Source organism: Mya arenaria, chromosome 7 (assembly GCF_026914265.1).
Source record: "Mya arenaria isolate MELC-2E11 chromosome 7, ASM2691426v1".
In the NCBI taxonomy this organism is placed as follows: domain Eukaryota; kingdom Metazoa; phylum Mollusca; class Bivalvia; order Myida; family Myidae; genus Mya; species Mya arenaria.
Genome location: NC_069128.1, coordinates 3,833,413 through 3,846,323, shown reverse-complemented (window position 1 = coordinate 3,846,323; position 12,911 = coordinate 3,833,413). Strand labels below are relative to the sequence as shown.

Genomic DNA, 12,911 nt, shown 5'->3' with positions numbered 1-12,911 from the left:
GGTGGTCCTTTACCAAAATTGCTCAAATGGTTCCGGTCCATTGCACAATATGGCCGCCAGAGCTAAAAATAGCAAAATCTTTAAACGATATCTCCTCTGAAACGGTTCGGCAGATTTTGATGAAACTTGATAGTAATGTTCCTTGGGTGGTCCTTTATTAAAATTGCTCAGATGGTTCTGGTCCATTGCACAATATGGCCGCCACAGCTAAAAATAGCAAAATGTTTAAACGACATCTCCTCTGAAACGGATAGGCAGATTTTGATGAAACTTGACAGAATTGTTCCTTGGGTGGTCCTTAACCAAAATTGCTCAAATGGTTCCGGTCCGCTGCACAACATGGCTGCCAGGGCAAAAAAATAGAAAAACCTTTAAAGAACATCTTCTCAGAAACCGATGATCAGATTTTGATGAAACTTAACAGAAATGTTCCTTGGATGGTCCTTTACCAAAATTGCTCAAATGGTTCCGGTCCATTGCACAATATGGCCGCCAGAGCTAAAAATAGCAAAATCTTTAAACGACATCTCCTCTGAAACGGTTCGGCAGATTTTGATGAAACTTGACAGTAATGTTCCTTGGGTGGTCCTTTATTAAAATTGCTCAAATGGTTCTGGTCCATTGCACAATATGGCCGCCACAGCTAAAAATAGCAAAATGTTTAAACGACATCTCCTCTGAAACGGATAGGCAGATTTTGATGAAACTTGACAGAATTGTTCCTTGGGTGGTCCTTAACCAAAATTGCTCAAATGGTTCCGGTCCGCTGCACAACATGGCTGCCAGGGCAAAAAAATAGAAAAACCTTTAAAGAACATCTTCTCAGAAACCGATGATCAGATTTTGATGAAACTTAACAGAAATGTTCCTTGGATGGTCATTAACCAAAATTTGTTAAATGGTTCCAGTCCACTGCACACCATGGCTGCCAGAGCTAAAAAATAAAAAAAACTTTATACGACTTGTCGTCGAAACCGATGACCTTTTTTCGATAAAACTTGACAGAAATGTTTGTTTGGTGCTCCTTTACTCAAATTGCCCAAATCATTTCGGTCCACTGCACAACATGGCAGCCAGAGCTATTAAAGTAAAAAAATTTTTTAAATAACTTCTTCTCAAAAATTGATGATTGTATTTCTATGAAACTTGACGAAAATGTTCGTTAGGTGGTCTTTGCTTGAACCTTTTGGCCAGTGGAGCACAGGCACTGATGTGCCTCTTGTTCTTTATTTACATGCGTGTACTTTTTTTATTTATCAATAAACTAAACATGTTTACATATCGTATAAAAAAAAAATAGTGGACATGGTGACGTCAAGAGTTGTCTGCCTCATGGTGGACTTTGAAGGCGTAGTCGGTGGACTGCATACGGGGTGTTTTTGCATGTGATTTCTAAGATTTGAAGTTCCACCGCAATATACCAGTTTAACATTACACAGTTGACACACAACACTTTTACCATCCTCGGATTTTGTGAAATACTTCCAAAAACTTGAAGTCAATGTTGGAGGCATATTTCCGTTGTCATGATACAGGAATAACGATTAATAATTCAAAACACAATTACAAGATGGAAATTTGATTGAAAAGTGAAAAGATAAACAAATTTGTGTTTATATTTATTGTTCAGATAGCAATAATTTCTTCATGCATATTCATCAAAAATACGATTGGTCATTAATAGCTTTGATTGCACGACCCTTATCTTGTGATTGGACGATCAATTCCTGCGGATTAATGATCAATCCGTTTAATATCAACTAGTGCCAATTAGTGTCAATTAAGCACATCTGATATCATAAAACAACACTTGTCATTGTAAACAAGGTCATAGAACTTCACAGGGTGCTGGACAAGGACACAATATCACGCCTTGTACAAACACCAAATTAGCAGACGATTTGTGACACATACCCACTTCGCGACAGACACTGTTGATCACCTGAAATATTTCATCTGAAAAGTTTTATAACAATTGCTATGTCTCTGCTAAGCTATTTCATTGAAATTTTAATTCTTAACGAATATTCAAATACCCATTTTGGTATCCGAATACTTGCGATACTCGGATATTCGCTTCCATCCCTAATGAATATATATATCACTGTTCACATGCGTATTCCAGCCCTCCACCCCCGTACGAACGATCCCTACAAACAGACAACTGTCCACCGCCTCCTCCCTGGATGAGATCCTTTCCTCCAGCCCCGATGCTAGACCTGATAACAGGGACAGTCTCTTAGCTCCAAAGGTAATTTGCTTGTCATATGAGGTTGTTTTTCAAAAGAAAAAAATCAAGCTATTGTGATAGCCTGGGTTTTGTTGGTGTCATTTTCAGATTTTTAAAGCATGTTCATTACTCAAAAATTGTTCCATTTATTCAATTGAAACTTAAGACAATACACACACATATATATATATGAAAGTGCACTACTCTGGCTCTAATAATTATTAAGTTCGGCTCCTCGTTCCACTGCTTATACAAGAAAAGACAAGCATATGCTCTGTGGCACTCTTGTTAATGGATTCACTGCTTCTTTTCTGATTAAGATCCCACCCTTATGTCTTAAGGCAAGATATGAGTGATGATGTATTTGTTTCAGAGGTTATTCAAAATAGACAGATTGATGAGTGACGTTACAATTCATATGGTAATTGCCATCCAGTTATTGATTGGTTGATAATAATAATTCATTTATCTCCCTTTATTGTATAAATTAAAACAATATCTTCCCTTATAGGTAATGACTGCCCAAGACCTTCAACAGCAGAAAGAGGATCAGATGAAGGCCTCTCACATGCCGGTTCAGCCTCATGATCCATACAAGGAGAGATCTAAACGGGACAAGTTTGTAGATGAAGTGGAAAAGCTTGCCAAGTTTATAGATTGTCTTGAGAAGCCTTCATGCAGTGGGCCAACACCTTTAGATACCATTTGGAAGGTAAATGGACAATGATTTGTTTTCTCACATTGAGTTTCTCATTCACCATATTTATGTATTGAACCATCTGTTTTTCATGTTCAAGTTTCAAGAACATTACAATATGTATGTTTTGAACACAAAACATTTCCCATGTTTATGTATTTAAAATGAGTAATTAGCAATGTGCTGGTAGCATTTCCAAACTTAAATTTTCCATGATAGCATTATTTCCAATGAATAAATTTTATAAACCTAATATTTTCCATGTTCACATCTTCTACACTAAACATTTTTCATATTCACATCTTGTACAACTAACATTTTTCATATTCACAACTTTTACACCTAACATTTTTCATGTTCACATTTCCAACACCTAACATTTCCAATGTTTACATATTGTATACCTAGCATTGTTCATATAAATATGTTAAAATCTTGTACACATAACAATTATCTTGTTTATCTAAATTTTATCTAATATACAACTTATTCTCTCATATTCACTTCTTGTTTATCTAAATTTTCATTGTTAGCATATTGTACACCTTACATTTCCTATGTTTTTGATTTGTAAAACCTTACATTTCCCATGTGTTCTTTTGGAAAACCTAATATTTCCCATGTTTTTGATTGTAAAACCTGACATTTCCCATGTTCACCTATAAACGCCCAGTTATATTATTCAGGAGCTAATGGAAGAACAAGAGAAAGCCAGCAGGCACCAGAAGCTGGCCATAGCCCGGTGTTACCCCATGAAGAACAGGGACCAGGATATCATGCCTTGTATGTAACCGGAAATTATGAGATTCATTTGTATGATCATATCTGATATTATACAAGCTTTATAAACTACTAATGAGATTGTTAGTTTGATTAAATTGTTACCGGGGTATTGAAAATTGTGTTTCAAAATGTTATACTTATGATGGATTTGTTCCATGAAGGTCTTGTTGACAAATTTTGAGGAAATTGTGATCTTTGCCAATTTTTGGACTTATAGCTTTGTTTTATTCTTCTATTGTTTAAGCCATACTTATATGTTATTAGCGATGCCTTACTCTTGAATTTTACTGAAATGTTAAGATGTTTGTTCTCTTCCATTTCAGATGATAATACCAGAATCCTCCTGACAACATTGCAGGATGATTATGTCAACGCCAGCTGGGTCAATGTAAGTGTAACATATGTAAATTGATAAGTGTACAAGTACGAATAACTGAAGGCATGTCATTTAAACTATGTGATATCCTACACATTTTATGCTGAAAATCACTGTCAACAATCCAATTATAAACATATTTATTAAACTTGAGTTGTCTTCCCACTGAACTACTTTTTGACACGCAGTGGTCAGACTACATGAAATTAAACTGCCTTCGCGAGGTGTTGCTACTGAGTGCCTGAGAGGCAGTCACAAGGGAAGCACTACAAATACTTGGTCACCCTAGAAAGGACAGTTTAGAGGTCGCAGAACCACGGGGCCTAAGTCGTAACAATATTGACTTTCTTTTGGTTGATCCTGTGAACGGATGAGAAGGGATGATATTAATGATGAATTAATGTTTTCAGGATCAACTTCCCACTTGCTTATAGCTTTAGGCAGCTCAAAGTTCCTGTGAAATATTTGGTATATATTGTGATTTTCAGGAACTTTTGCTAACTTTTCCAAAGTTCATAGAACTTAAGTACCCCTGCCGGTGAACTTGACCCATTTTTTTATTGCAATGTTGATAATATGTGTGTTATATAATGACAAAATGTGTGGGTTAGGATAACCTAGATATATCGAATCTTTTCAGGACCTTTCACCAACTTGCCCAAAGTTCATCGCAACACAAGCCCCTCTACCTGTGACCTTGACAGATTTCTGGCTGATGGTGTGTGAGCAAGGCGTTGAAGTTCTCGTGGCATTGTCTTCAGACATTGAGACAGGGAAGGTAACTAGGTTTTTTTTCTTACATAATTTCTGAACTAGTTGAATAAAATGAGGTGTTATATGATGATGGATGTCGGATTCTTTTTATCACATGCTTTTTCTGGTAAAAACAGTATTCATAGTAAGCTGCATGTCAACATGGACAGCAAAGTGTTCAAAATTACTACGGTACTTCACCTTATCATGGAACATGGGTCTGATCAACTGACAGTGCAAAGTGTGAAGAAACATCATTGAACATGAAATATAACCATCTTCATTGATTTATATTTAAATTCCCGGTTTATTTCCCGGATGAGAAAGGGGAAAATATGGAACACAGGCCTGCCAAGTGTGAAGAAACATTGTCTTACATGAAATAACCATCTTCATTAATTTATATTTCAGAAATTCATGGTTTATTTGCCGAATGAGAAAGGGGAAACTATGGAATGTGGGCCTGCCAAGTGTGAAGAAACATTGTCTTACATGAAATAACCATCTTCATTGATTTATATTTTAGAAATTCCCGGTTTATTTCCCGGATGAGAAAGGGGAAACTATGGAATATGGGCCTGCCAAGTGTGAAGAAACATCATTTAACAAGAAAAAACAAACACCTTTAATGATTTACTTTTAGAAATTCCCAGTTTATTTCTCGGATGAGAGAGGGGAAATTAAGGAACACAGGCCTGTTCAACTGACAGTGCAAAGTGTTAAGAAACATCATTTTACAAGAAAAAACAAACACCTTTAATGATTTACTTTCAGAAATTCCCGGTTTATTTCCCGGATGAAAAAGGGGAAACTATGGAACACGGGCCTGTTCAACTGACAGTGCAAAGTGTGAAGAAAAAGCCATTTTGGACAGAACGGATATTGTACCTTAAGCATCATGAGGCAAGAGGCTTTATTGCATACCTCTTAAATATCTGTCCCAAATAAAGCATTATTTAAAGAGAAAATATGGGAAAAAATCTGATTTTTTTATATTTTCTTCACACAAAACTCTTTCAATTAGACCGAAATAAAACAAGGTCATGAGGCATCATCTAAAACTGATGTATTTTGGTATCAGACACCTGAAGACATAAGACCTGCAGTCATGCTAAAAATAGTAAAAATAAACCCTGCTGACAGGGAGAATATTTTATGTAACACAGCATGTGGCAATTTCTAGTTTTCATTTTATTTTGGAATATTGAAGTCTTTCAGGGCTTTGATCCTAGAAATAGATGTGATAAATTTGTTCCCCATTTATTTTCAGACAAACACTGGAAGAACCCTGGTTCATCTACACTACAATGCCTGGCCTGTCAGGTGAGCAAAGATTTCCCTGACATAGAAAACCAGAGTCCCTTACTCATTTTTTTAAGACAAATACCACTTGTACTGTCGTCCATGGCCAATAATTACAAAGGGGCAGAACATTTATGAAAACTTATGAAACAAAATCAAAGCACTGAAGGCACTTATAATTTAGCACAACATTAACAGCAATTGAATAGTCAGGAACCCCCTTTTCCAGCTTAATGAGTCTCCCATGCACCCTAGAAATATGTTTTGGTTAAAATATTAACCCTATTGTGAAACCCTGTAAAATTAGCAGGGATACCCAATTTTTCAACCAGGAGGGTCCAAGGATACATTCAAAGTTGCTATGTATGACTTACCTTACAGGTTTATCTTCACTGTATTACCTGGCCTTTGAGGTAAGGCATACATAGCACTTTTGAATGATTTAGTTTAGGAGATAGGAGTATAGGAGTGTAATTTGTGTGAAACTTTGAACATTTTTAGAGCTCATGCAGGTTCACATATTTAAAACAATAAAGTTTGATTTTGGTTACAAACAGCTAGGTCCCCTTTTCAAACAAATAGTTTACCATTGTGGCTTGGAGACATGTTGGGGTATTCATCACTCCTGAGGCAGCTCTAATTTCTATTTTAATTGGTTAATATACTAATTGTTTTATTTTTTTCTGACGAATTTGGGATGGAATCTATTCTTTTATACAAACATGTGTTGTTGATAACATTTCTTGAGCGAAAAATACTCACCAGCAATTTTTGTTTCTGATTTTTTAATTGTGATGAATCATTAATTAAATTTTAAATATATAAGATATATTCATTCTGTATAAATGCAGGTGGGCATGCTTGCTAATGCACTTCATGGAACTTGTTGCTTACTCTCCTGCGTTTATACAGCATAAAGACATAAAACATTGTTTTTCAATCTGTAATTTAATGCTTTTGTCCTATTCTCAAGTGGCTTCCCAGACAAAGTTTCCCACCTTCTCCAGTTCATCACAGAGGTGCACAGCTTCTACAGACAACAGAGAAGTCTCATGAAACCCATTGTGATCCACTGTAGGTAAGTGTGACAGGTCATCACAGAGGTGTGATCCGCTGTAGGTAAGTGTGACAGGTCATCACAGAGGTGTGATCCGCTGTAGGTAAGTGTGACAGGTCATCACTTCTACAAACAGAGAAGATTCATTCATGTCCATTGACTGAACAGTGGGTCATTTGAATTGTTAAGGGTTCACAATCCACTCCAAATAGTAGAATTTGGTACAAATGCTTTTTTAAAACAAGGTACATGCCTTATCCAGGCATGCGTGTGTTTATCATCAGTGACATAATTGGTGTTATAGTTCAAGAAATTCATAATAAGTGAGGCAATCTGTGAAAACCAGACCTTGTGTTAAAATGATGTTATGCAAAAATGACATGCTTTTTCAACACTTATATTTGAAGCGTGACAGTGTTGTTGTTGTTTTTGCTGTCAGTTAATAAAGAGACAGTTAAACTTAAACCAATGTCATGCTGAAAATATTGGTGTGTTGAAAAAAGTGTTAACTTGCATTTTATCAATTTGAACCTGTGGCCTGATTTTTGCAGATTGCATCACATATATCAATTTGCAGGGTAATTTAAAGATTCCCATTACTTTGCTTATTTCAGCAATGGTGTCGGTCGCACAGGAATGTTCCAACTGATTTACGTGGGCATGCAGGAGATTAACCATGGTCACGGCATTGTAAATATCCCAGAAGTGGCGGGAAAACTACTCTGGAAGCGACGCAATCTTCTACTTAAACAGGACCAGCTGAAGTTCTGCTACACAGCCATTCTGTACTATGCACAGGATGTGTTGGCTAAAGGTATGACAAGTGTTTGATAATCATATAAAATTCATAATGGATTATCCCTTCCAATAGACAGCCAAGATCAGTCATTGAATTGGAAATACTCCAAAGACTAAATATTGCTATGAAATATAAATATATTAACAACTTCTTTGTGATATATATTTTAAAATTGTCATGCATGTGTGTTAAATGACAAAATAAAAATAATAAAACATTGTTTTTGCACATTCATAGCATCAGTATGGATATTGTTCTTTTTAAGTAAAATAACATTTTATGAAAAGAAATTATCAATGAGCATTATCAAGTATGGCCTATGCTTGGCATTCATAGATAATGATTCCATTATGTATTCCATCATCACGCCATGACTAGGTATTATTAATATTCTTTTGTGCTTAGGGATAACTTTCATGGGCTTTATTTAGATGTACTTGCATGTATTAGATCTTCTCAAAACTTCGGCATTAAATTTAATATTAAATTTTGCCAGGATTTGTAAAGCTTTAACACACTACCACTTCTGAGAATATTCGAACCTTGTATGTTTAGAATTAATGTTTCTAAATTATGTAAAAGCTGAAGCATATCCATTTGTCATTGTACAGAGTTTTGTGATTTCATCATGAAAAACAAACCCTGAGAACCTGTACTTAACTTCTTTGTCTAAGAAATCAGAAAATGAAGAGAGCAAATATGAACAGGTGTCCTAAAGTATAAATGGTATTTCATTCTCTCTATTGTGGAATGAATAAAATCACATAATTTCTCCTTTTTCAGAGGGCATCTTGGTTCACAAGGCATCATTTGGTGATCAACTACCAAAGCCAGGAGTCAAACCACAAGGCTGGGAACCTGGAGAGGATATCTTGTTTGGTTCCCTCAGTTTTACCAATCTACAGTCCAATGTTGCCAAACTGAGTACCAGAAAACCTGTTCAAACCGGTTCAGAGATAAAATTGACCAATCAGAGTGGTCTACTGGAGAAAAATCAGGAGAGAAACACTTTGGATGAGAAGCTTGCTGCTCTAAAGCTTGGGACCGATGAAAATGAGGAAATTCAGCAGATTACTGGAGGTTTTTCTGAATCAGTTGAACTGATGAACACAGGAAATCAGTTGACATCAAGTTTGCCAGATGTTGTTCAAAATCCTGGCTTAACTCTTGAGAGAAAGCATGATATTGTGCTAGAACGACATGATCAAGCGCCAGAACAAATTTCATTGGATACTGCCAAAGGTCAAGGTCAAAAAGGTGATTTGTTAAGTGACCTTGACTCTCTGGTTGCAGAAATGAAGGGGTCACGTACACCTTCCATACACAGCATGGATTCAATGAATTCTAAAGGATCAAAGTCAAGCTCTGTAACAGCCTCACCGGCTCATGTAAGTCGGGACATTTCGCAAAGTCCTAAACTAGGTCGGGATTTTTCGCAAAGTCCAAAACCAGAAATGTTGTCCTCATCTTTAGCAGAGCTTCAAGATCCTACAAAGTTTACTATCGGGACAAATGAAGGATCTAAGAAGAAGATTAAGAAGACTGATTTTACTGATCCAAACAGACAACCTGCAGAAAGGGACCCTAATGATCCTCTGAGTTCACTGGATCCCTTCTGGACTGTCAAATGAGGAAGGTTGGAGTGAACTATTCTAAATGAGGATTTATGAATCATTCATTTTAATTATTTTGCTTATGTGATTATTCTGGATTTAATGAATCGTTCTTTTGTTGAAAATATGAATATTTGTTTATAAAATTGAATGTGAATAATTTTAATAGATAAAAATGCTATTTGATATTTTGTTTATTTGAATAGTTTGGAAACTTATTTTAGAGTTAAATATTTGAAATTAATGTTGAATTATGGGGAAATGCAATCTTTAATTTTGTTTGTCATAATATATTGTTGTAATTTATTTTTTGAGGTCAGTGCCACTTCTGGCAAGAATTAATTCAATTTGCCTGTATATTGTGCATGTGTATTTATATTTTTAGTGAATGTTAATTTTTCATTCCATTATTTTTCAATTAAAACAGTAACAAATAGTTAGTTGACATAAAGTAAAATCTTAATGATTAAGAATGGGGCTATTGAGCGTACCTTTTAACACCTTCGATAGTTGTAGCCTTGTACTTAATTATTGCCTATCTGCCAATTCATTGGCTGAAAATGTAGGTTGAATTATAATTGTGAGTAAAATTCTTTGGAAATTAGGTAATTATTACTTGTGTACTTGTTTTGGGCATATTTCATCAATGTTACAAAATTGTTTAAAAACAGTTATCTCTGACATACTGTTAATTGGTAAAATAATAATAATAATTATGCCAATGGAGTAAGACAATATAAATCACAGACGATGTATTATTTATTGAATGATTTTAAAATGTAAGAGGGAAACTGTTTGTGTATGAGAAGGAAAAGCTTCCTAAATTTTGCATTTTTGACAAAAGCTTTATGCATTGCATTTGCACTTTCCAGTTGTTGTTTTTTTGCTATTTTGGGAATGTTTGTAGGTGCCTTTATGATAGGAAAAATGGGTTATCATGACTAAAATTTTGAATTCCAATTTTGCATGAAAATGAAGATTGCTTTAATTAAAAGTTACAGAAAAGATAAAAAAAAAATGAGATAAAGTTTGTTTCTTTTAGAAATCACCAACTCTTCCATACAGAAACAGCCACCGCGTCAAATTATTTGATAAAAAAATTAACATTTTATAAAAAATCAACAAATTGTTACAAACTTTTCTTGTTCTTTTAATTTGGGGAAAAAGTACCATTTATGTTTTAGTATTTTAAATGGTTAAAAAAACTGCATTTGATACTTTAATTTAAATAGTATATGTGAATTTGTATGTTTGATGAAATATAATGACACTAGATTAAATTATTCGCATAAAATGTATAGTTAAGTATTAAACAGATTTTCACTGATTTTCTTATATTGCACCGCTTTCATACCTTGTATTATTATTTACTGTCGTATACACGAACAATGCAATTGTTGAGTACAGTCTAAATAAATATCGTCACTGTATGTTTCTCTTTGCTTTTTATACACCAATTCATAGAACAGGAATTGTTATAGCTTCAACTGGTATGGGCAGGCAACGTTTAGTGTGTTGTCCGATCAATTACTTCAGAAGTATTCGTCCAATAATCACCAAATTTGGTCAGACTGTGTATGGGCATAAATAACAAGAGATGTTTGTCAAACATTATGCCCCCTGAGCGCCAAGTTGCCAGAAATATTTGGACAATTGAATGAAATATGCATGGACTGAAATGACAGCTGATTTGTCATTGGATGCATATGAGGCAGGTCATCTACTGGTCATACCTAATCTTCATGTCAAGTTTGATGACCATAGGTCCGGGAATTGTTGAGTTATCACTCGGACAAGCTTTGGTCTTCCAACAGACCGACCGACATGTGCAAAGCAATTATATAACCCCTCTGCTTCGAAGGGGGGCATAATTAAACTAGATGTTCACTGAAAACTGATACTTCAACTCATGCATTTAGTGACATATAAATTTCTACTGTCTACTATATAAGAAAATAAAATATGGACAATCAGAAAACCTTTTTTCAGCTTACAGTCACACTGACCTTGACCTTTGACCCACTGACCTCAAAATCAATAGGGTTCATCTGCTGGTGATGACCAATAAGCCTACCTAGTATGAGGTCCCTGGGTCAAAGCGTTCTCAAGTTATTGATCGGAAACCGTTTTTCATGTTAAGGTCACACTGACCTTGACCTTTGACCTCAAAATCAATAGGGTTCATCTGCTGGTCATGACCAATACACCTACCAAGTATGAGGTTCCTGGGTCAAAGCGTTCTCAAGTTATTGATCGGAAACCGTTTTTCATGTAAAGGTCACACTGACCTTGACCTTTGACCCACTGACCTCAAAATCAATAGGGTTCATCTGCTGGTCATGACCAATAAGCCTACCTAGTATGAGGTCCCTGGGTCAAAGCGTTCTCAAGTTATTGATCGGAAACCGTTTTTCATGTTAAGGTCACACTGACCTTGACCTTTGACCCACTGACCTCAAAATCAATAGGGTTCATCTGCTGGTCATGACCAATACACCTACCAAGTATGAGGTTCCTGGGTCAAAGCGTTCTCAAGTTATTGATCGGAAACCGTTTTTCATGTAAAGGTCACACTGACCTTGACCTTTGACCCACTGACCTCAAAATCAATAGGGTTCATCTGCTGGTGATGACCAATACACATACCAAGTATGAGGTCCCTCGGTCAAAGCGTTCTCAAGTTATTGATCGGAAACCATTTGGTATTCCGACCGACCGACCGACAGACAGACAGACCGACCGACCGACCGACCGACATGTGCAAAACAATATACCCCACTTTTTTCAAAAGGGGGCATAAATATCATCACTGTAGATTTGTCTTTGATTTTCGCTGGTTTGTTATCAATCCAGCTCTCTGGGAACACAGTATTTAAATAGTTCAAGAACACTTAAAACAGTATACCTGTATAACTGTTGCATAGAATCTAAGCTTTTCAAGGTTTTTAAGTATTTAGTAATTGTAGCTTTAATCTTCCGCTCAATCCAAACTGAATATCAAATCAAGTGCAAACCTCTTAAGGCTGCTGACGATAGGCGTATACTTCTTAATATCTATCGTGCATAAGTAATTATTGATGAGCCAAGCAAAAACACCTGCTATGTATCTTTATGATGATAAACAGTTTGCATTGCTCTCACTTTAACCAGACAATTCAAAAGAATGGCACAGTTACTATGAACGGCTTTAAAGTCATGTTGAAACTGAATGTTCCAAGCAGCTAATGGCACAGTAAAAGATAACATTTCGTTCAATGCAGAAAGACATTGCTAGCATGTTTTCTCTGATTAACAAGTTATT

The 12,911-nt window shown here is 35.6% G+C and overlaps 1 protein-coding gene across 2 annotated transcripts in view; it reads left to right on the top strand.

Moving 5' to 3' along the window:
• LOC128239828 (tyrosine-protein phosphatase non-receptor type 23-like) overlaps positions 1-11,040 on the top strand; it is a 31,215-nt gene extending 20,175 nt beyond the window's left edge. For both annotated transcript variants that reach the window (XM_052956269.1, XM_052956270.1), the window contains 10 exons: positions 2,126-2,251; positions 2,742-2,942; positions 3,614-3,710; positions 4,034-4,098; positions 4,727-4,864; positions 5,614-5,742; positions 6,110-6,162; positions 7,115-7,219; positions 7,813-8,012; positions 8,781-11,040. In XM_052956269.1, coding sequence (XP_052812229.1) covers positions 2,126-2,251; positions 2,742-2,942; positions 3,614-3,710; positions 4,034-4,098; positions 4,727-4,864; positions 5,614-5,742; positions 6,110-6,162; positions 7,115-7,219; positions 7,813-8,012; positions 8,781-9,628 — 1,962 coding nt within the window. In that variant the 3' untranslated portion in view covers positions 9,629-11,040. The remainder of the gene's footprint in view (positions 1-2,125; positions 2,252-2,741; positions 2,943-3,613; positions 3,711-4,033; positions 4,099-4,726; positions 4,865-5,613; positions 5,743-6,109; positions 6,163-7,114; positions 7,220-7,812; positions 8,013-8,780) is intronic.
• Positions 11,041-12,911: the final 1,871 nt, after the last annotated feature.